The sequence below is a fragment of the Nilaparvata lugens genome, chromosome 1 (genome assembly GCF_014356525.2).
Source record: "Nilaparvata lugens isolate BPH chromosome 1, ASM1435652v1, whole genome shotgun sequence".
In the NCBI taxonomy this organism is placed as follows: domain Eukaryota; kingdom Metazoa; phylum Arthropoda; class Insecta; order Hemiptera; family Delphacidae; genus Nilaparvata; species Nilaparvata lugens.
Window position 1 is genome coordinate 100,882,017 of NC_052504.1, and position 24,444 is coordinate 100,906,460.

General features: G+C 34.1%; 1 protein-coding gene across 1 annotated transcript; it reads left to right on the forward strand.

The window, feature by feature from the left end:
* Nucleotides 1-572: 572 nt before the first annotated feature.
* Nucleotides 573-11,917, forward strand: LOC120349500 (2',5'-phosphodiesterase 12-like; the record flags this gene model as incomplete). Its single annotated transcript, XM_039419857.1, has 7 exons — nucleotides 573-627; nucleotides 1,830-1,908; nucleotides 7,980-8,119; nucleotides 8,954-9,116; nucleotides 9,438-9,570; nucleotides 10,230-10,385; nucleotides 11,765-11,917. Coding segments are annotated over 7 exons (879 nt in total), but the record flags the coding sequence as incomplete, so codon positions are not given.
* Between the last annotated feature and the right edge of the window lie 12,527 nt (nucleotides 11,918-24,444).

Consider the following 24,444-nt stretch of genomic DNA (forward strand, 5'->3'; position numbering starts at 1 on the left):
TAATCAGCATGGATTTTTCCCATCGATTTTCAAAAAGTTTTGAGAGGAAAAAATGAAAAAAGTTGGAGGCAAATGTGTTTTTTCAAAATGTCACAAAATGAAAAATGTCAAAAATGAAAACTAGAGAAGATATAGAAAAAAATATGAGACAAATATTTTAGGAAATTATGTAAGCTTCAATATTGTATATAGTAACAGTTATGTCCGTAAGATTTATAGTTTTCGAGTTATATGCGGGAAACCAAAAAATAGTACGGTATACCTTTGAACCATCCTCACCCCCTTATCGGAGTGTGTAGGGGTGGGGACTTTTGATATGTTCACCTCCTTACCACCCTTAACAGAACTGCGGGGTCAAAAATTGTCTTCCAAACTTTTCCCTCTATACTGTACCCTTTTTTGAGCATTCATTGCCTGGACTATTATTTTGATAATGCTGTCTTTTAAAAACCTATCGACAAGCTGCTCCGATGGAAAGTATTCGATATTTTATTCGATACTACCCGTTTGTGGATGTGAGAAAGTGGTCACCCAGCAGACGAAAACAAAAAAATAGAAATCGATAACAATTATTGATTAACGTCACCATTCGACTGGAAAGTTTTCATTTCCATGAGGATAATCGAGGTATCTGAGTAGTTAGTGTAATCAGTATTATACTGTACTTGAAAACTTGAATAGTTTCATAATTTGAAGACAAAAAGCAAACTATTTGTCAAATTTGTTTCAATTATTTTACGTTGGCAACATGATTTCATGTTTCCAATATGAAATCAGCTGTTGTAATAAAGAGCAGCAGCTGATACAAGCGCACGTCTAAAATATTTTAGGTTAATTTACCAGCTTTGGTAGAGTTGCATGTTTATTGCACTATTTTCTCTCACTTAAACTAATAAATTGTTTTAGGAACTCAGCCAACTTCAACATGTCAATCGGAACATTATTTTTCAACCACAGAAGAAATTGATTTAGCTTTAGTAAGTTGTTGAATTGCTATCATTCCTTTCATATGTATCTTTTTTATTTCTCATTTAAAAAAAATATTCGGTATGATGATGTTAAATAATTTATAGCTACTGCTATGACTGTATTTGTGTGGCGCTTCAAAGTATTTCAAACAGTTATTCGTTCATATAGTTCAACTCACAATATAAATTTGAAAGTTCGCTTCATGGAAAAACCAACAGCTTATTTTCGTCTACCTGATGGATGTGAAACATTTCAGGTTAGTTTTCTGTACAAAAATGAAACATTAAATATAGAACGTGAGTGTAATTTTAATAGGAAACTGAGTGAAAAAATTGGAGATTTTTTGAATAGAGTTAAAGTAAACATAAATAAATTAAAATCTTCCAAACGTAAGAAGAAACAAAAAGGACAGACAGGGCTAGAAGTTGATAGTTGTGAATCCTCGGCAGGTCTACTTCAAGATGGTTTTTTGATTGATAATGAGACAATCTGCAAGGATGCAATCTTCTTTAACAAAGCTCCGGAGACCTTGATACTTAATATAAATGATGTGGAATATTCTGTATCTATAAATTCACCCTGGGTAAATGAACTAAGTTTGCCATCAAGCATGCTAGCTGGATTTGTTATATACCCTTCTAAGTTTAAAGTTTTGTTCACTGAACAAAAAGATTGTTCATTTACTTGGTTGAGAAAAAAAAGCAAACATGCTCCACGAAGTGAAGAAACTGGATGGGAAAGAGTTGGAGATGGCTTCATCTATTCTTCAAAAAATGAAGATATTGGATATTATTTGAAACTGATCTGTGAACCAAGCAATAATAATTTGAAGGGTCCTGAAGCATCAACTGTCTCTACAGACCCTGTTGAAGCTGGTCCGGGACTTTGTCCATTCGAGAGTCGTCACCCATTCACCAGTACACGGTTGTCCGGAAATGAGTAAGTCCAAGACTAATAAAATAATTGTTTGGTGGATGTTATCTAATTGAATGCTTTTGATGTAATGCTTCTTGCTTGGTAATTTACAAAAAGTTCTCTCAGTTCATAAATTTGTTTATTGAAAAATATTTTAATGACACATCTTTCTGTTAATTAATACCCAGAATGCGACCGTTCAACTAATTTTTCTACTAATGCATTAAAACCTATTCTGATCATCATCGCTGATGTTTTCATCGGAAATCTAGGTACGATACCAAAGCTTTGTTTTTTGTAGTTTAGAAATAATGTTAGGTCACCTCTGGTATCACCCTTACCAGAGACGAATAATGAATTTCTTGATCTATGGATTACCTTTTCTCTATGGTGATACCGTGATATCATATATTCTTTATAGGCCTACAATTGAAAAAATAAATAAAATTGTAAAAACACGGTATTTATAAACAAGCCTTTAACGAATTTTTGGGAACCTGAACCAAGTTCTGATTGCCACCTAAAAAGCTTAGAAAAACATTTTCATACTTTAACACTGCTTGGTACTAACTTGAGATCAAAAGATAGGTTATTCAAAATTCAAGATTCGTTTATTGTCAGAACATTAAAAAAATAATGCAAGACATCGTCAAAAAATATAAAAACAATCACAATTTTAACAATTTATCACAGGTCATAGAATTACATCACAGGTCATATTATGTAATCAGCGCCTTAAAAAAGAGCTTTATTCTAAGCTCTAGCTCTACTCTTCCAAGAATTGCAGGCTTTGAGGACAACTAGGCTATAATTATCAAAATTCCTTGTTAAACTTTTCAATAACTATTATATTATTGTAAGTATACCGGGTGATTTAAAAAGAACTTTTTACATTTAAAAGAAAATCTTATTAAACAAGGTACAGTTTTGGTGTTGTTTTAAAGGAAACACAATTTTTTTACCTTAAACTTAAGATTTTCTATGTGATTCCCGTTGGTTATCCTGCAGACATCTCATCGATAATCGATTTCTTCCCAGACTCGCACTAGCATTTCAGGCGTAACTTGCTCAACAGCAGTGCAAATCCTTGCTCTAAGTTCAGTCAGGTGGAGTGGTGGTATATACACCATATCTTTTATCAAACCCCGCAAGAAAAAATCCAGCGGTGTTAGTCTGGGGAACGAGGGGGCGATGCAATTGGCGCATTACGGCCAATCCACTGATTTGGAAAGCGGTCATTAAGAAAATTCCGGACGTCAGTCAGATAGTGTGGTGGTGCGCCATCTTGCTTAAAGAAAACATTTCGTTCTCGGTCATCCTAATCGATCTTTGGTATCAAAAATGTTGCAATATATCAAGGTACTTGGAGTACAAGGAGTATGCAGCGCCGGTCTGGAGTCCTTATGAGATCACCTATGTAATAAAACTTGAGAGAATGCAAGATAAATTTCTAAGATTCCTCTTCAAAAAATTCGGGCATTCCTGTGAGAGAGGATTTCCTACACGTCGATTAAGATCATTGTTCGAAGTTGATGCTCTTAAGCTTAGGAGAGAGGTACCATCGTTGATTCTTTTCCGTAAGATACTAACGAATGAGGTTGATTCTTCTTACCTCCTTGGAAGAATTGGATTCGCCGTGCCCACTCTCAGGCGTAGATGGCATTCCCTATTCGCAGTACAGAGGTGTAGGACAGTTAGTGCATATTTCCCCCCCTCAACCACATGCCAAGATTGTTGAACGGACTTAGCTGTGGGATGGACGTGTTTTCTGATGGCCCATTAAGTTTCAAGCGCACAATAACGATGCTTCTGAGAGAGAATCAGAATAACTGAATTTTTAATCAGCAGCCATAATTTTCGCAAATATTCCTATCATTATAAAAATATCACTCTTTTCACTTCAATTTTCCTTCATTTGCACATTCAAACTCATTTTATTCTTACTCACCCCTTATTTTCAAAGTTCTTTGCTGGCAGTTATCATTATCACCCTCATCCTATCATTCATCATTCATATGAGACTGCATGCTCTCTCATCATCTTTATTGATAACACCTCTCCTTCATCACTTCATATATTCATTTTCACCATCACTTTCACCATCAACTCTATTAAGGAATGTTTTAGAAGTAGTTTACTAAGTATTATTATTTTTAGACATTAGTTTTAGTATCTTTTTTTTATTAAAGCGTATACTGTACTTATTGTTGTGTTAAGGAAACATATTTGGGTCATTACCTGTTGTTTCCGATGTGATATTGTGAATAAATAAATACACTACGCCGATTTTCAAACCAAGGAAAGTAATCTTATCGGATCTATCTAATCTTATAATTAGTCTAATATATTTTAGTTTTATATATTAGTATATATAATTATATATTATTGCTATATAATAATATATATATATATATTAGTTTATATTTTATAGTTTATTATATTAGTCTACTATATCTAATCTAATATCGTATCTAAGTAATCTTATCGGAAGGTATCTTATCGTGCTGCTAAGCAACGAGTTTAAGCCGGCCGGCCAGTGTGCTTTTAACCAACTAGGCTACTAAAGTTTTATTCTTGTTGAAATTCTTCCCAGTTTTGTTCCAAAGTGATTTTTTATAAATTTCGGAATTATGGAGTGTGACCGTTGTCAAGGGGAAATAATTAAGGATAGTGTAAAGTGTCATGATTGTCAAACTGATTTCCACCAGAATTGTGTTGGACTATCGAGAGAAACAAGAAATAAGAAATGAAAATGCTAAAATTGCACCGGTACTACACCCTCTGTGAGTGCCAGATCTAATAAAACGGATGATGGTGAAGTATCTAATGAGACACTATTAAGTGCAATCACCGAATTTAGACAAGAAACTAATACAAAGTGAGAGGAGAATAACAAGAAGTGGGAGGAAATGAAGAAACAGTTCAACGACGTTAAAGATAAGTGTAATAAAACATGTGAAACTGTCAGTGAATTGGAGAAAGAGAACGCGCGTCTTAAAAATGAACTGAAAAACGTGAAACAAAATGTACAGGACCTCCAACAGCAGACGCAGAAAACAATATTTTAATATCAGGCGTACCGGTAACTTACAAGGAAAATGTGTTGGGAATATTAGAGGATTCTTTATTCTTTACTGTAATCCAGGAAAATATTAGGAGCTACAAATTTATTCTAGTATTACAAAGCCTGGGTTATCATTTCACATGCATTATTTTAACGGATGCTTGGCTGAAAGATGAGAGCGATTTGATGGAGATTCCTGGCTACAATTTATTCAGATCATATAACAATATTAATCAAAGCGATGGAGATTTTGTTTACATTGACAATGAGATAACTGCTTCATGTCGCGAGATTCAATTAGGAAATATTGCTACATCTCTCTCCCTCACTTTTTATTGGGCCGGTGTTCCTTTTGAACTGCTTGCAATCTATCGTAGCCCCAACTCAAGTCTTGAAATTTTTATTGAATCTATTGAATCTTACTTTAACCAACAGAGAAATGACGCTAAATGTATAAAAATCTTCAGTGGTGATATAAACTGCTAATCCACATACTCTGGAAGAAAAGTACTTGGATGTAATGAACGAGGCAGGCTTTGTTTCATGTGTCGATAAGGTGACCAGACCGGTCAGCAACACCTGCATCGATCACTACTTTGTCAGATTACCGCACACTTTCCAAGTTTCAACAACTGTAGTACAAACCGCGATCACCGATCATTATGCCATATGTCTTAATCAACTCATAAAATAGACAAACTTCCTGAAAAAGATGAATACTATCCATCATTTAATAAATTTAAGCATTCGTACAGGACAGTTTCCGGAAAATCTAAAAATAGAAAAAATCATCCCAATCTCCAAATCAGGACCTAAAAATCAATTTTCAAACTACAGACCCATATCTCTTCTAACAACATTGTCTAAGATTATTGAAAAATGCGTTAAATTACAGTTAACAGAATATTTGACAAATAATAACATACTTGTAAAAATCCAATATGGATTTCAAAAATCAAAAAATACCAATGATGCTCTATTTGATGTAACCAAATATATAATTGAGTCAGTTGAATTGAAAAATAAAGTTTTAATGACGTTCCTGGACCTGGCCAAGGCATTCAACTCTATAGATAGAGGCAAGCTCTTCAAGAAGCTTGAAGCTATTGGAATTAAAAATACTGCTTTGCAGTGGTTCAGAAGTTACTTCTATGAACGCCTTCAGTTTGTTCAAATTGATGGTAAATGTGGTGAGAGGGACAGTATTGACTATGGGGTGATTCAGGGAAGCACCCTGGGTCCAGTATTGTTCCTTATTATATACATCTATAACATTTCAAAGCTCAACACGACAATCAAGATATTTCTATTTGCTGCTGATACGGTTGTTGTTTCTGTTGGCAAGGATTGAGAGGATGTATATAAAAATGCCACTATAGACCTTTCAAAAGTAATAAACTGGTTCTACCATAACAGCTTAACAGTAGATATAACTAAAGTATATGCCGATCGTAACAAGGAACCAATCAGATCCAGGCTCAAGGCAGGTGGAAATGCATACATGTACAGATTTAGAATGCTCAGTCTGTACATATGGATCAAACATGAGAGTTGACCAATACAAATATCTTGGGGTTATTTTTGATCATCACTTGAGTTGGGTTCCCCATATTCAATGTGTCAAACAGAGGCTTAGAAGGATGTTGTATGGACTCTCGAAGCTTAGCCAGGTACTAGACATTAGATTGTGTAGGAGGATCTCCCATGCATTTTATGTCCAATCAATATTGCAGTATGGCATAATAGTTTGGGGAGGTGTTTCATCCTGGAGCCGCTGGCCGTCACTCAACGCACAATAATGAAAACTATCCTGAAAAAAGAATCCAGGTACCCCACGTTGCTGCTATTCTCGGACTTCTCTGTGCTCAATCTAAGACAGTTATTTATTAAAACAATTCTCACATATATAAGAAAACATAGAATAAACCTATTTGCTAATATACAACACAATTATCAAACACGACTCAAGAACAACCATGGATAATCAACACCTAGATTAATGCATGGAATAGAACTCAAATCACCATACTACCTAACTCAAATTATCTATAGGAATTTGCCGGTCAGGGTGGCTGAGGATTGCAGCGACGTGTTGTATAAAAGTAGGTTGGTCGGGTGGCTTTTTGGCATAGGCTGGATTGGAACTGAGGAACTGCTCCATTCACCATACATCTAGTATAACTTACCAGCTCAATTTAATTAAAATATAACTTTTTCGCTTCATTGCTGGTCTGAGGTTCCCTTGCTCTCCCACTTGTAAATTTATTATCAACTCTGCTCTGCTATTGATAACGAATTTTTTGAACAAACTATAAACAACAGTTACATTTACTTATATAGGTTGTATAAAACATAAAGTTAATAGTTCATAGCACAGAAAAGATACATGTTACTCTATTTTCATGCAAGAACTCTCCCCCATTCACAGACGTATAGTCTTCTTGGGGAAATTCCACGCCATCTGTATACTAATATTAATGTAGTAATAATGTATCATTTTCTATTTGAATTGATGTATTTTATTCATAATTGAATTTATGTAATTCTACATTTTTTTGTAATGCAATGTGGAAAATAAATTGATTTGATTTGATAATCTAAGCACAGTGTATTATTGGAAAAATCATCTTCAATAATGATAAAAACGAAATTATCATTATATAATGCATATTTGAATGAAAATACTGTTAAATATGGTCATTTGAATTTTGCTCAAATAAAAAGTGGAATTGTCAATAAAAAAAACACAGCTAGCACGCTCGGGTCCAGTGAAGGCAGCCGTCTTTGACGTAACTGCCGCTAGCGCTTGTACGGCGTGACCAGGCACTAGCGGACTACGCGAGTTAAAACTTGGAGTGTTTTCCTTCAAAACAGCTGTGTACCTTGTTTAATAAGATTTATATGAATTTTCAAAGTTGTCAAGTCCTTTTTGAATCACCCGGTATGATGTTTGTAGTGTATAAATTTCTTCAGGCTTTCACCTCTTCCTATGACAACTAGGCTTCTAAATTTTCCATTTTGTCTTTTTCAGGTTTCGTGTGATCACTTACAATATCCTTTCTGATATTTACACAGAAACTGCGGAAGCTCTCAGTCATTTATTCCATTATTGCCCCCGTTATGCTCTGAAAATGGATTACAGAAAACAACTGCTTATCAAAGAAATACTAGGTGAGATTTATTATCAATTATTCAATTTATAATAATTGTATTCCCTTAAAAATTAACTCAATAGGGTTAAACTAGGCGTAAATTTAACTCATAATTAACTCTGAGTGTGATGGGGAGAAAACCTCTGGCATATCATTACCCGATTGCAAACAATCACCTCTTTCATTGTCTCTTTTTCTAGCCTTCAAGCCATAATTAATAGCAGATAAATAATAATAATATCGAGTGACCTGGCTGGCTCAGGTCTGGTGTCAGAGTTATCAGGTCGCAACTGATCAATTTCAGGGCCTCTGATATGACCTAACGACTGCTTTATCTGCCGAGCAGATATAAGGCTCATTTAAAAAGTATGATTTAATTATAATAATTATAATAATAAGGATTATTACTATTTTTATCAACAATATTATCATTATTAAAAGATAATATCTTTCCTGTGAATCGAATTAATTGGAGGTATCTGTTTAATACTCTGATTTCGTGCATAAAAATATCCAGTACCTTATTATAAACGATATCAACCATATATCAACACAACTTTACGGTCTCGACCGATAAATTGAGTTTTCATAAGTGAATTTGAAGCTTGATGAAGTTCAGTGTGTCTGTTGTACAAACATGACAAAAGTGCATAAATTAGGGTGCTGTTTAAAACCATTCGGATTCATGCTAAGCTACCGCAAAGCATGCTCTAGTCAGGCACATAAACAACAGAACTGTGGTTGGATTATTCTTAAAATAATTGTTGGCAGATTGCGTTCTCTCCCAGGGTTCATTCTGTCAGCTACAACTCAAATAGTGATTTGTTAGAAAATATAGATCGATTTTTTTTAGGATATAATGCTGACTTGATATTCTTGCAAGAGGTGGATGAGTTCTTCTTTAACAGAGATTTGAAGTATGTATTGGGCCCCGCCGGCTACGAAGGGTGTTTCGCACTGAAAGGAAGTACTGTGAAGGAAGGTGTTGCTTGCTTCTATTCTAACGATAGATTCAAGTAAGTGTTCATTTGTTCAAACTCAATAATAATAAATTATTTTCATCGTTCATTAAATTTTTAATAATGGATTATAACTTAGTTATACTTAGTCCAACTTAGTCCATTCATCGAACTTAGTCCATCTACGCAATCAAAAAATATTATTTTTCTGGATTTATAGCAAAAACTATTATTTGATTAAACGTGAAATTCTTGTTACTGTATTTAAGTATTTGTTAATATTGTTGTAATATCAATATTTAAATATTTTAATAATAATTGTATTCTTGAAAATTATGTAATATATCAATTCGTTATTATTTTGTTTCCCAATTGAAGGCTGTTGCACTCTGAATCGATTATACTTGGAGAAGTTATTCAAAATAATCATTGCTTGAATGAGATATGGGAAGTTATAAGCAAAAAGGAAGCCCTCAAACTGCGTGTGATTGATAGGCATACAACATTACAGGTAATTTATACCATATTCCAATAAATTACTATTTGTTTATTGTTCATTCTGTAATTATTCATTCTGTTTATTGTTCATTCCCTGTTTTATGTTGGTGTTTATTGCTGAAATTGGTGTTGTTGCTGTTTGAACTGCTTTTATTATAAGATATTAAAGGATCTATCATCTGTTCTATATCTAGTAGAATACAACTCTCATTGAGATGGATAATCCTCTCATTATCTCAACAATGATAATAATTATCATTGCTAATTCATTATTGATATTCACCCGTCTCTCTCGCTCTAAACTTCCACAAGGAGTGCTCTTCCATGATAGTTTTGCTCTAAAACACAGATCTCATAGACCATAAAAATTATGTTTTCTAGCTCAAAGAATGATTATCAGAGATCCCGTAATTTCTTGAAACAGTTGATAAAATTCATCTTGAAAGGAGTGGGTATTCGAATTTCGGAGTTTTTATGTTATCTGAGCCTATTTCAATTTTTTCTACACTTGTTTGGTGTATTATTTCCTCAGTAGGTTATTCCATTTTAACAAAAATATTTGTGGCATTGCATGAAAGTGATTACTAAACTGATCTAGTTTGGTAGAAAATCTATGCAATGTTTTCTTTACTCTGAACTTCCAGTTATTGTTTTTCCCTATGTTTTTTCTAGATACTGACTTTGGAAAGTTTAGACAAATCAGATGAATTACTTGTAGTTGCCAACACTCATCTATATTTTCATCCCGATGCTGATCACGTTCGATTAATCCAGGCCGGAATATCTATTAAGTACATCACTGACTACATAGACAAATTGAAGAAAGAAGTGAGTTCACATTTTGCACGATATAATTGAAATGAAATGAAAATGTTTTATTGGCAGAAATATAAAATTACAACATCTTAGAAATTATAATAAAAGCAATACAAATTTTACAACATGAGAAAATACTATTACAAAATAAAATGCAATGCCAATTGAGTATTTGCATCTCGAGGTACTAAACCTGTTTGAGATGGTGATATAAAATTGATTACAAAACTATAGCGCTAAAATGTAGTTACTGAGGCCGACAGTCGCATATGAAGTGACACATATTACATAACAGTATCGATGATTTATCAATTTTAGCTTCGAAGTATATTGTACAATATTATGATATACAAGTAATTGAATTATAAAGATTATTATTGATTCTATTATGTTGTATCACAGAATTATGTTTAATGCATCCTGATAATAATCTCAATAGACATATATTTGTCATGGATGCTGGTTGTGCTGAGAAAATGAGTGTCGGAGCTGTGTCCTGTTAACGCACAAAACTATCTAGTGTCATTTATAAACATTTCAAACATTTGCTCGCATTCAATAATCATCTACTAGAATAATAATATTAGTAGTCATTAATAATAATAATAATAATAATAATAATAAATCCACAGGCATAATGCTGCATCGTGTGTGCTGTAATACCATTTACGGCACTTATACAGTACAGACAACCAGCAGTGCTGCCTTACGTCCCATGAGATTATAGTCTGCTTTGGAGAATATTAATGCCTACTATACTGGAATTGTTCGTTCTCTACCACCAGGCTTTTATTCTATTTAATCTATTCTCTAATACAATTGTAAATCATACTGCAATGATTAGGGGAGAGCAAGAGGCTCAGCCCAAAACTGCTCTTCTTCCAAATTTGACAAACAGTAACATTCCCAAAAGGCTACATTTCACTTTCAAAAATTCAAGTCCAATTTTCTGTCAAAAAAAACTTGAAATTTTGAATTTAGAACAGCAACAACCCTGATATTGTTCTGGATTTGAATTTGATTGTAATATTTGTTATTGAAATCTCAGCTCCAGCTGAATGTGATATTGCTGCAAAGCAGGAGGGCTAACGGACAGAGTATCAGAAATTTCTGGTGAAACTACACGAACTGATCCCTGGCTATTCTGTTGAATTGATTGTGCTCATAATATTGGTGTCGTAGGCGGGGTTTGCAGTTTACCAACTATTTTTTTTAATGTTATATAGAGCATCTGGTCGCACGGATACGGAAATGAATGAATGAATATTGTAGTTTTAATAATGCTTTCACCTAGCAATGAGTTGCAGTGTTGAATTCCCTTAAAAGAACATAATCTGAATGTGTTTCTACCAAGCTTATAGAATTAATACAAGTGTTCAATGTTTTTTCAGACTCGTCGAAATGTGTCTCTCATCTTCTGTGGTGACTTCAACAGTGTTCCAGAGTGCGGAATTTACAAACTCATGACAACTGGTCTTGTACCAGAGGATTACATTGATTGGAAAAGCAGTAAGTGCGCTGGTATACGGTTGAATTTTATATGAATAATAATAATCTTCTCAAATTAGACATTAAATAGAGGCTCAATTAGAAGATACATTATATTTTATTACAATACGCTTTTATATTTATTCAAACTATAAAAGGTTTATCAATGTGAAGTACTTTCATTGATTATAATATTGATTTGATCTGGTAAATATGAAAAGTGAATCGAAACTTTGTTTATAAATTTGGGACGAAAATAGTTGAGGGCTCATTTGGTTTTTTCTCTCAATAATTTCAATGATGAATAAGCCATCAACCGATAAAGAGCCGAATAAAATTGGATTAATGGGTATTAATTATTGTCAGTTAACAGATGGAAATAAATTGGAAGTTGCATTTGTTCAAATGCTAATTAATGAATAATTATTATTAAACGAAAATCCCAGTTATGCTGTAAATCACCCCGAAGACTTCTGCTACTGCAAATATTGACAACAGGGTAAACAGCTAGATGGAAATTCGATGAGCGCTACGATACAAAGATTATTTGTCAGCCCGGGAATCAAACCCAGTACCTCCTAATTGCCGGTCAGAACTTCCTGGGTTCGATTCCCGGAATGACAAATAATTTTTGTATAGTAGCGCTCATCGAATTTCCATCTAGCTGTTTACCCTGTTGTCAATATTTGCAGTAGCAGAAGTCTTCGGGGTGATTTACAGCATTCAATTGGGATTTTCGTTTGATAATAATAATTATTCATTAATTTATTCAACAATGATGAAACACATAATCATAATATGATTTGAAATGGAAAAACAGGCTTATATAGCCCTTACCATTCCATTCCCGAAATTTGATTGAAAATTAGTCCAAAAGAGGTTATGATTCTTCATCACTTTTAAACACATATATTTTGATCCCAAAATAATCACAAAGAATTCTGAATTTAGAATGTTGTTAATACAGGAAATATGATTACAAAATTCACGCTTCTGAACATCTTTTATGAATATATTGTTGATATATTTATCTAGCACATGCTTTAATGTGTTCCATGGAATTGTACAAAATTCACTCCTCTCTTTGATAGTTGCTGGAAATTCATTTTGAAAACATCAAGCTATACACACTAATGCATTCATATCTTGACAATTTTGATTTTTATTTACACTAGTCGTTCGGCAAATTTTTAGTCAAAATGCTCGTTACACTACAAAAATAGATACAGTGAATGAATGTTAATTACAATGCATAGTAGGTAAAAAAATTATAAAAATATGGAAAACATTTGAATCATAAGAATGTTGATTTTTTACACTAAAGGTGCAATTCCAACCGCGCGTCGTGGCTGGACCACATGATCTATAAATCCGTTAGGTTCAATGATTCATTAGATATGAATTGTAAAAGCATGTAGTAGCCAGCACTTCTAGTTGGTTTGCCGCCAAACCAACATAAAAACCAACATAAATTGGTCGAGAGCTCTTCAAGTTGAAGGTTCATTGGATGATAAATTCAACATATTCCTGAGATTATATTGCAAGGCATTCAATGACTCATTTACTATTGTTAATAAGAAAATCAAGACCAATGGTAGATTGAGGTGGCCATCACCATTGCTCAGAGACCTCTGCCAAGCTAGAAGAGATCTTTACCTCTTTGCAAAGTATTTCCCTAGGGATGATGCCTACAAAAATGAGCTGAAAGCTTTGAAGAGATTGATCAGACATCAAATAGCTCTATTAAGGTGTGCTCATGTAGAAAATGTAATGTCATCATCTGACAATAAATCGAAGCTGATATGGAAATCGATAAGAAAGGAAACTGTCCCCAGCATGCCTACAAAGACTTATCCAACTGAAGTGAATGGATCTCCATTTGGTACTTTTGAAGAGATGGCAGATACCTTTAATGAATACTTCGTGAGTTGCTGTGATGATATTATTCTTAACTAATTTACATATCTAAATTTACAGCATTTCACCTGAATTTTCATTTCATACAGGTTGTTTTTAACTAATTGATTGATTGATTGACTTGTTCTTCTTCTTGTATTTTTTGTTGTTGTTTATATTTATGAACAATTTATTGTTTTTATTGTTTTGACGAACTGCCAAACATTGTAAAATATGTACATGCAAAGAATAAATTATTATTATTATTATTATAAAAACCAACATAAAATTTGGTTGTCTATAAAACATAAAAATCACATGAATCATATAATCCAATAAATGTGTAGGATAGGTGCTGAGGCGCGCGGCTCGAGTCTTCGCTAAATAATTGAACCTTTCGATAAATGAGATGAATATTGCCAACTTGACAAATAACCTTCAAGCTCTCTGTCAGCTTAGTGAGTCAGTCATTCGACGATTTTAATCGACTGACTCTAATATATTCAGATCCCACAAGTTCACATCAACAATATTATTTAGTTATGCTTAAATATTCTTCAGCTTATTATATTCAATTTTTATAATGTATTTGGATTCGAGGTTTACTTGCAATTTTGTATTTAAGTTCCTCTTTTCCAAGTTGCATAGACTGAATTATCGTTCAGCGTCTGAATATGTGTTCTACTATTCAGGGTGTCCCAAAAAAGATGTAATCGCCGAAGATCATACATTCTTCATGAAATTTGCAACAATGTGCAGTAAAGTTTTCTTTTATTGACCATAGTTTTCAAGATGTTTTTTCTTATATTTTTGAAAATGACAATAACTAGAGAAATATCAGTCAAAATTTAATTCCAAGGATATGGTTAGAAAGAGGAAGAAATTTTCAATAAAATTGTTATAATTTGTTCCTTTGTTTAAGGCTGTGCAAAGGCTTAAATAGCTATTTATGTATTAAGAGCGTAACAGTTATCACGCGACGCGAAGCGGAGCGTGATAATTTTGCAAGAGTGATAAAGAAGCATTACGTGCGAATTACATACTAGCTATTTATGTATTAAGAGCGTAATGCGCGACTTTATCGCTCGCCCAAAACAGTTATCACGCGACGCGATGCGGAGCGTGATAATTTTGCAAGAGCGATAAAGAAGCATTACGCGCAAATTACATACAAAATTGTTTCTACAAATGCCACAACCTGTTAAATTACTTATATCGGCGGAGTTACAATTACCGACATTTTAGGTTAAGATCTGACTTTTTGGCGAGCTGCTTACAAAGTTGATTAGGGAGCATAAAGAAACTCTTCTGCGCATGCGCGAATGATTTGGGAGTGTAAAGTAAATCTACTGCGCATGCGCTGATGGTTAGCAAGCAAAAAAGTAGAATCTCCTCAGAAATAAGCTGTTTTACGAACGTCTGTGAAGTTGGCCCGGATGATGTCAGCCCTCTCAATGAAAATGTTATAAATCGTTAGTTTAGCGTTAGTTTAGGTTTGTTTTGACAAATTTGACGTTTGTTTAGGTTTCTAAATACAAAATTTGAAAGTTTCAAATTTTCCGGGCCAACTTCACACTAGCCCGGAAATTTTCATAAAATTAGTTGAAAATAGTCTAGATCGTTAGTTTAGCGTTAGTTTAGGTTTGTTTTGACAAATTTGACGATTGTTTAGGCTTCTGAATACCAAATTTGGAAACTTCAAATTTTCCGGGCCAACTTCACACCAGCCCGGGAAATTTCATAAAATTAGTTCAAAATAGTCTAGATCGTTAGTTTAGCTTAGGTTTAGATTTGTTTTGACAAATTTGACGTTTGTTTAGATTTCTGAATACCTAATTTGAAAGTTTCAAATTTTCCGGGCCAACTTCACACCAGCCCGGGAATTTTCATAAAATTAATTGAAAATAGTCTAGATCGTTAGTTTAGTGTTAGTTTAGATTTGTTTTGACAAATTTAACGTTTGTTTAGGTTTCTAGATACCAAATTTGAAAGTTTCAAATTTTCGTCCGGGCCAGCTTCACACTCCAGCCACAGACCCCAATTCTCAATGAAATGAGTTAAAAACTGTGTAGATCGTTAGTTTAGCTTTAGTTTAGATTTGTTTTGGAAGTTTGCCAGATACCAAATTTGGAAGTTTCAAATTTTCGTCCGGGCCAGCTTCACACCCCAGCCACATACCCTAATTCTCAATGAAATGAGTTAAAAACTGTGAAAATCGTTAGTTTAGCTCAAGTTTAGATTTGTTTTGACAAATTTGAGGTTTGTTTAGGTTTCTAAATACCATATTTGGAAGTTTCAAATTTTCATCCGGGCCAGCTTCACACCCCAGCCACAGACTACAATAAACAATAAAATGGGTTGAAAAGTGTGTAGATCGTTAGTTTAGTGTTAGTTTAGATTTGTTTTGACAATTTCTATGTTTGTTTAGGTTTCTAAATACCAAATTTGAAAGTTTCTAATTCTCCGGGCCAACTTCACACTAGCCCGGAAATTGTCATAAAATTAGTTGAAAATAGTCTAGATCGTTAGTTTAGCGTTAGTTTAGGTTTGTTTTGACAAATTTGACGTTTGTTTAGGTTTCTAAATACCAAATTTGGAAGTTTCAAATTTTCGTCCGGGCCAGCTTCACACCCCAGCCACAGACCCCAATTCTCAATGAAATGAGTTAAAAACTGTGAAAATCGTTAGTTTAGCTTAAGTTTAGATTTGTTTTGACAAATTTGAGGTTTGTTTAGGTTTCCAGATACCAAATTTGGAAGTATCAAATTTCTGTCCGGGCCAGCTTCACACCTCAGCCACAGACCACAATAATCAATGGAATGGGTTAAAAACTGTGTAGATCGTTAGTTTAGCTTAAGTTTAGATTTGTTTTGACAAATTTGACATTTGTTTAGGTTTCTAAATACCAAATTTGAAAGTTTCAAATTTTCGTCCGGGCCAGCTTCACACCCCAGCCACAGACCCCAATTCTCAATGAAATGAGTTAAAAACTGTGTAGATCGTTAGTTTAGATTTGTTTTGACAATTTCTATGTTTGTTTAGGTTTCTAAATACCAAATTTGGAAGTTTCAAATTTTCGTCCGGGCCAGCTTCACACCCCAGCCACAGACCACAATAAACAATAAAATGGGTTGAAAAGTGTGTAGATCGTTAGTTTAGTGTTAGTTTAGAATTGTTTTGACAAATTCTAGGTTTGTTTAGGTTTCTAAATACCAAATTTGGAAGTTTCAAATTTTCGTCCGGGCCAGCTTCACACCCCAGCCACAGACCACAATAAACAATAAAATGGGTTGAAAAGTGTGTAGAACGTTAGTTTAGTGTTAGTTTAGAATTGTTTTGACAAATTTGAGGTTTGTTTAGGTTTCTAAATACCAAATTTGGAAGTTTCAAATTTTCGTCTGGGCCAGCTTCACACCCCAGCCACAGACCCTAATTCTCAATGAAATGAGTTAAAAACTGTGAAAATCGTTAGTTTAGCTTAAGTTTAGATTTGTTTTGACAATTTGAGGTTTGTTTAGGTTTCTAAATACCAAATTTGGAAGTTTCAAATTTTCGTCCGGGCCAGCTTCACACCCCAGCCACAGACCACAATAAACAATAAAATGGGTTGAAAAGTGTGTAGATCGTTAGTTTAGCTTAGGTTTAGATTTGTTTTGACAAATTCTAGGTTTGTTTAGGTTTCTAAATACCAAATTTGGAAGTTTCAAATTTTCGTCTGGGCCAGCTTCACACCCCAGCAACAGACCCTAATTCTCAATGAAATGAGTTAAAAACTGTGAAAATCGTTAGTTTAGCTTAAGTTTAGATTTGTTTCGACAAATTTGAGGTTTGTTTAGGTTTCTAAATACCAAATTGGAAGTTTCAAATTTTCGTCCGGGCCAGCTTCACACCCCAGCCACAGACCCAAATTCTCTATGAAATGAGTTAAAAACTGTGAAAATCGTTAGTTTAGCTTAAGTTTAGATTTGTTTTGACAAATTTGAGGTTTGTTTAGGTTTCTAAATACCAAATTTGGAAGTTTCAAATTTTCGTCCGGGCCAGCTTCACACCCCAGCCACAGACCACAATAAACAATAAAATGGGTTGAAAAGTGTGTAGAACGTTAGTTTAGTGTTAGTTTAGAATTGTTTTGACAAATTTGAGGTTTGTTTAGGTTTCTAAATACCAATTTGGAAGTTTCAATTTTCGTCCGGGCCAGCTTCACACCCCAGCCACAGACCCTAATTCTCAATGAAATGAGTTAAAAACTGTGAAAATCGTTAGTTTAGCTTAAGTTTAGATTTGTTTTGACAAATTTGAGGTTTGTTTAGGTTTCTAAATACCAATTTGGAAGTTTCAAATTTTCGTCCGGGCCAGCTTCACACCCCAGCCACAGACCACAATAAACAATAAAATGGGTTGAAAAGTGTGTAGATCGTTAGTTTAGCTTAGTTTAGATTTGTTTTGACAAATTTGAGGTTTGTTTAGGTTTCTAAATACCAAATTTGGAAGTATCAAATTTCTGTCCGGGCCAGCTTCACACCCCAGCCACAGACCCTAATTCTCAATGAAATGAGTTAAAAACTGTGAAAATCGTTAGTTTAGCTTAAGTTTAGATTTGTTTTGACAAATTTGAGGTTTGTTTAGGTTTCTAAATACCAAATTTGGAAGTTTCAAATTTTCGTCCGGGCCAGCTTCACACCCCAGCCACAGACCACAATAAACAATAAAATGGGTTGAAAAGTGTGTAGATCGTTAGTTTAGCTTAGGTTTAGATTTGTTTTGACAAATTCTAGGTTTGTTTAGGTTTCTAAATACCAAATTTGGAAGTTTCAAATTTTCGTCCGGGCCAGCTTCACACCCCAGCCACAGACCCCAATTCTCAATGAAATGAGTTAAAAACTGTGAAAATCGTTAGTTTAGCTTAAGTTTAGATTTGTTTTGACAAATTTGAGGTTTGTTTAGGTTTCTAAATACCAAATTTGGAAGTTTCAAATTTTCGTCCGGGCCAGCTTCACACCCCAGCCACAGACCCCAATTCTCAATGAAATGAGTTAAAAACTGTGAAAATCGTTAGTTTAGCTTAAGTTTAGATTTGTTTTGAGTTTAGATTTGTTTTGACAATTTCTATGTTTGTTTAGGTTTCTAAATACCAAATTTGGAAGTTTCAAATTTTCGTCCGGGCCAGCTTCACACCCCAGCCACAGACCACAATAAACAATAAAATGGGTTGAAAAGTGTGTAGATCGTTAGTTTAGCTTAAGTTTAGATTTGTTTTGACAAATTTGAAAATTTGGAAGTTTCAAATTTTCGTCCGGGCCAGCTTCACACCCCAGCCACAGACCCCAATTCTCAATGAAATGAGTTAAAAACTGTGAAAATCGGTAGTTCAGCTTAAGTTTAGATTTGTTTTGACAATTTCTATGTTTGTTTAGGTTTCCAGATACCAAATTTGGAAGTTTCAAATTTCCGTCCGGGCCAGCTTCACACCTCAGCCACAGACCACAATAATCAATGGAATGGGTTAAAAACTGTGTAGATCGTTAGTTTAGCTTAGTTTAGATTTGTTTTGACAAATTTGAGGTTTGTTTAGGTTTCTAAATACCAAATTTGGAAGTTTCAAATTTTCGTCAGGGCCAGCTTCACACCCAAGCCATAGACCCCAATTCTCAATGAAATGAGTTAAAAACTGTGAAAATCTTTAGTTTAGCTTAAGTTTAGATTTGTTTTGACAAATTTGTGGTTCGTTTAGGTTTCTAAATACCAAAGGCCAGCTTCACACCCCAGCCACAGACCACAATAAACAATAAAATGGGTTGAAAAGTGTGTAGATCGTTAGTTTAGCTTAGGTTTAGATTTGTTTTGACAAATTTGAGGTTTGTTTAGGTTTCTAAATACCAAATTTGGAAGTTTCAAATTTTCGTCCGGGCCAGCTTCACACCCCAGCCACAGACCCCAATTCTCAATGAAATGAGTTAAAAACTGTGAAAATCGTTAGTTTAGCTTAAGTTTAGATTTGTTTTGACAAATTTGAGGTTTGTTTAGGTTTCTAAATACCAAATTTGGAAGTTTCAAATTTTCGTCCGGGCCAGCTTCACACCCCAGCCACAGACCACAATAAACAATAAAATGGGTTGAAAAGTGTGTAGATCGTTAGTTTAGTGTTAGTTTAGATTTGTTTTGACAATTTCTATGTTTGTTTAGGTTTCTAAATACCAATTTGGAAGTTTCAAATTTTCGTCGGGCCAGCTTCACACCCCAGCCACAGACCCCAATTCTCAATGAAATGGGTTAAAAACTGTGTAGATCGTTAGTTTAGCTTAGTTTAGATTTGTTTTGACAAATTTGACGTTTGTTTAGGTTTCTAAATACCAAATTTGGAAGTTTCAAATTTTCGTCCGGGCCAGCTTCACACCCCAGCCACAGACCCCAATTCTCAATGGAATGAGTTAAAAACTGTGTAGATCGTTAGTTTAGCTTAAGTTTAGATTTGTTTTGACAAATTTGAGGTTTGTTTAGATGAGTTTACATTTGTTTTGACAAATTTGACGTTTGTTTAGGTTTCTAAATACCAAATTTGGAAGTTTCAAATTTTCGTCCGGGCCAGCTTCACACCCCAGCCACAGACCCCAATTCTCAATGGAATGAGTTAAAAACTGTGTAGATCGTTAGTTTAGCTTAAGTTTAGATTTGTTTTGACAAATTTGAGGTTTGTTTAGGTTTCCAGATACCAAATTTGGAAGTTTCAAATTTTCGTCCGGCCAGCTTCACACCCCAGCCACAGACCCTAATTCTCAATGAAATGAGTTAAAAACTGTGAAAATCGTTAGTTTAGCTCAAGTTTAGATTTGTTTTGACAAATTTGAGGTTTGTTTAGGTTTCTAAATACCAAATTTGGAAGTTTCAAATTTTCGTCCGGGCCAGCTTCACACCCCAGCCACAGACCCCAATTCTCAATGAAATGAGTTAAAAACTGTGAAAATCGTTAGTTTAGCTTAAGTTTAGATTTGTTTTGACAAATTTGAGGTTTGTTTAGGTTTCTAAATACCAAATTTGGAAGTTTCAAATTTTCGTCCGGGCCAGCTTCACACCCCAGCCACAGACCACAATAAACAATAAAATGGGTTGAAAAGTGTGTAGATCGTTAGTTTAGCTTAGGTTTAGATTTGTTTTGACAAATTCTAGGTTTGTTTAGGTTTCTAAATACTGTACCAAATTTGGAAGTTTCAAATTTTCGTCCGGGCCAGCTTCACACCCCAGCCACAGACCCTAATTCTCAATGAAATGAGTTAAAAACTGAGAAAATCGTTAGTTTAGCTTAAGTTTAGATTTGTTTTGACAAATTTGAGGTTTGTTTAGGTTTCTAAATACCAAATTTGGATGTTTCAAATTTTCGTCCGGGCCAGCTTCACACCCCCACAGACCCCAATTCTCAATGAAATGAGTTAAAAACTTTGAAAATCGTTAGTTTAGCTTAAGTTTAGATTGTTTTGACAAATTTTAGGTTTGTTTAGGTTTCTAAATACCAAATTTGGAAGTTTCAAATTTTCGTCCGGGCCAGCTTCACACAACAGCCACAGACCACAATAAACACTAAAATGGGTTGAAAGGTATGTAGATCTTTAGTTTAGCTTAGGTTTAGATTTGTTTTGACAAATTCTAGGTTTGTTTAGGTTTCTAAATACCAAATTGGGAAGTTTCAAATTTTCGTCCGGGCCAGCTTCACACCCCAGCCACAGACCCCAATTCTCAATGAACTGAGTTAAAAACTGTGAAAATCGTTAGTTTAGCTTAAGTTTAGATTTGTTTTGACAAATTTGAGGTTTGTTTAGGTTTCTAAATACCAAATTTGGAAGTTTCAAATTTTCGTCCGGGGAAGCTTCACACCCCAGCCACAGACCCCAATTCTCAATGAAATGAGTTAGTATAAGAATATGTAAATAGACTTCAGAAGTAAGTTACTGAACAGCGACAATGAGAAGGTAGAAACTTGAAAAAGATAACCAAGAACTTTTATTTAACTTCTCAATTACAACTGACAACTTATCGATTTCAAATGGCATTTCATCAATTTCATGTGATACTTTTCCAAGAACAATCCACTAATCTCAATTGAAAGTGATGAATTCTCAACTAAAATTGACTATTCTCATTTACATAATATGATGTTACCTAAAATACAAATTCTCAATTGAAATTGAAAATTTATCAAATACAGTTGAAAAAGGTGTAGTATTATAATATTGTACAGCAGATTGTACTTAATTGCATTAGACATCAGAAAATAAATGAAAATATGAAAAATATAAAATATTGCAAAAGTAGCCTACCTTTATCGAAGAGTCCATAAATACTTTGGCGAAGTATGCTTGCTCTGTGCTGAAGGCTGAGGGTGTTGTTTGGAGTTGGAGTTGCTGGAGTAGTTGGTTCTCTCACAAGGGTTGAACTAGAACTAAAATTTTTCTGCTCTTCTTCTTTTAAAGAAAACAAACTTATTGACACCATCGATACCACCCCACCTAAAAATGTTCGGTTTTTGAATACATTGCTGAGCCGTAGTCGCAGCCGACCTGTGATTGACAGCCCTATTGTGACCCACGACTACCTGCTCACCACCCATTGTTCACCTCTACGATGAGATATTAACATCTTGGAAGATCATAAATATTTAAAACAGATCTGAAATTTCAATAAAAATTTGAACCTCTCGAAAAAAGAGCTTCAAAAAAAGTCCAAATACAACTAATTTATTCAAATTTCAAGTAATACCGTACTTAATTTAGTTCAGTATACTCAACTATGCTTTTAATGCATTGACTATGCTATCCTTTACTCAACTTGTAAATGGTAGATAATTATATATTACTAGCTGGCCCGGCGAACTTCGTACCGCCAAAAAGTCATGTCATCTTGTAATGTATCTCATGTCATTTGACTTTATTTGGTGAATCATGAAATTCATCTGATAATCAATATTTCCATTTTCATCTAAATAAGTACGTCCTATGTGCTTAGTCATGGATAATTTATTATTCCGAAAACATATTCTTCTCAATCTATTGGTGTACAATCACAATCAATCTATCAGTGAAGTGTTGAATAAAAAAATATTATATCGATTAAGTCAGTGTTTCAAAGATGAATGTAATGCGTTCATAGTTGTTGATTGCCAATTGATGGTCCAAGGAATATGCGATATACGATGAATCACTAAAAATTTCCATCTTCAATTTCAGGATGAATATCAGCTAGGGTAAGTATAATATCAGCGCGAGAAACCGCGAAAAACCCTGTTTTTGACAACATTTTAGCCGCCATCTTGAATTTCATTAGATCGAAACTGTTCGTGTCGGATCCTTATATTGTAAGGACCTCAAGTTTCAAATTTCAAGTCATTCCGTTAATTGGGAGATGAAATATCGTATACACAGACGCACATACACTAATACACACACACATACAGACCAATACCCAAAACCCACTTTTTTGGACTCAGGGGACCTTGAAACGTATAGAAATTTAGAAATTGGGGTACCTTAATTTTCTCGGAAAGCAATACTTCCCTTACCTATGGCAATAGGGCAAGGAAAGTAAAAGAAAATATAAACTATTCTGCCATTCTTCAGTAATTAATGATGCAATATGAACAACTCTCTCTCTCTCCATATTTACAAGAATTTCCAGGAAATGTCCCATTCGCATAACACAAGATATTCTTCAAATATTGAAGATTCACTAGTATTCAATTAAATTTCAAAACAAGAATGAATTTTCTACAAGCACAGTTTTCAATGTTCAGTATTAGTGATAGTAGAGATAGATAGGAAATATCTTGGAGAATCACCCACAAAAGTTAAGTGCATCACATTTCTATAGTTGTTTTAGACTGAATGCAATGTTCAATATGATCCCAATAATCCTGAGAACTACAGAGCGATTTCATTTACAAATGCAATTTACAGTAATAAATATTTGTAAGTATCTTGTTGACAAGATTGGAGAAGTGGATTTATGGTCGAGAAGTCATTAGTGAGAATCAAGCAGGTTTTCGAAAAGGATACTCCGCAATAATTGATAACATTTAATTTATATTTTTTTCAACGTAATTAAACATTCTCTATCCATGTGTAAAAGATTATACTGTTTCTTCGTCGATTATAAGGCTGCGTTCAATTCAGTAGAGAAAGAAGCACTCTTTTATAGACTGGCCGAGATAGGAGTTTCAAGTGAATTTGTTAATTTAATAAGAGCGCTATACGGTCCAAATGCAAAATCATCGATATGGTGCAAGGAGGAGCGTCAAACTGAAGACATAAGTATTGAAAGCGGATTAAGGCAGCAGGGCTGTCTCATGTCTCCACTTTTGTTCACCTCATTTATTTATGATATTTGCGATATTTTGGGAGGGGGAATCAGGATAGGAGATATGATATTGAACGCTCTTTTTATGCAGAACTTGTTATCATTTCCGACAATGTTACTGAAATGCAGAGAATGATCCATGGACTACATTTCTATTGTAATCGTTGGAGTCTAGTTATTAATATGGATGAATCAAAGATGATGGTTTTTAGAAATGGAGGAAAGCTGTGTAAAAGGGAAAAGTGGAAGTATGGAGGTGAACCTGTAGAAATTGTGAAGGAATTTAAGTATTTAGGTTTAGTTTCACATCAACTCTGTCTTTATCAGCACATTTCAAGCAAAAATT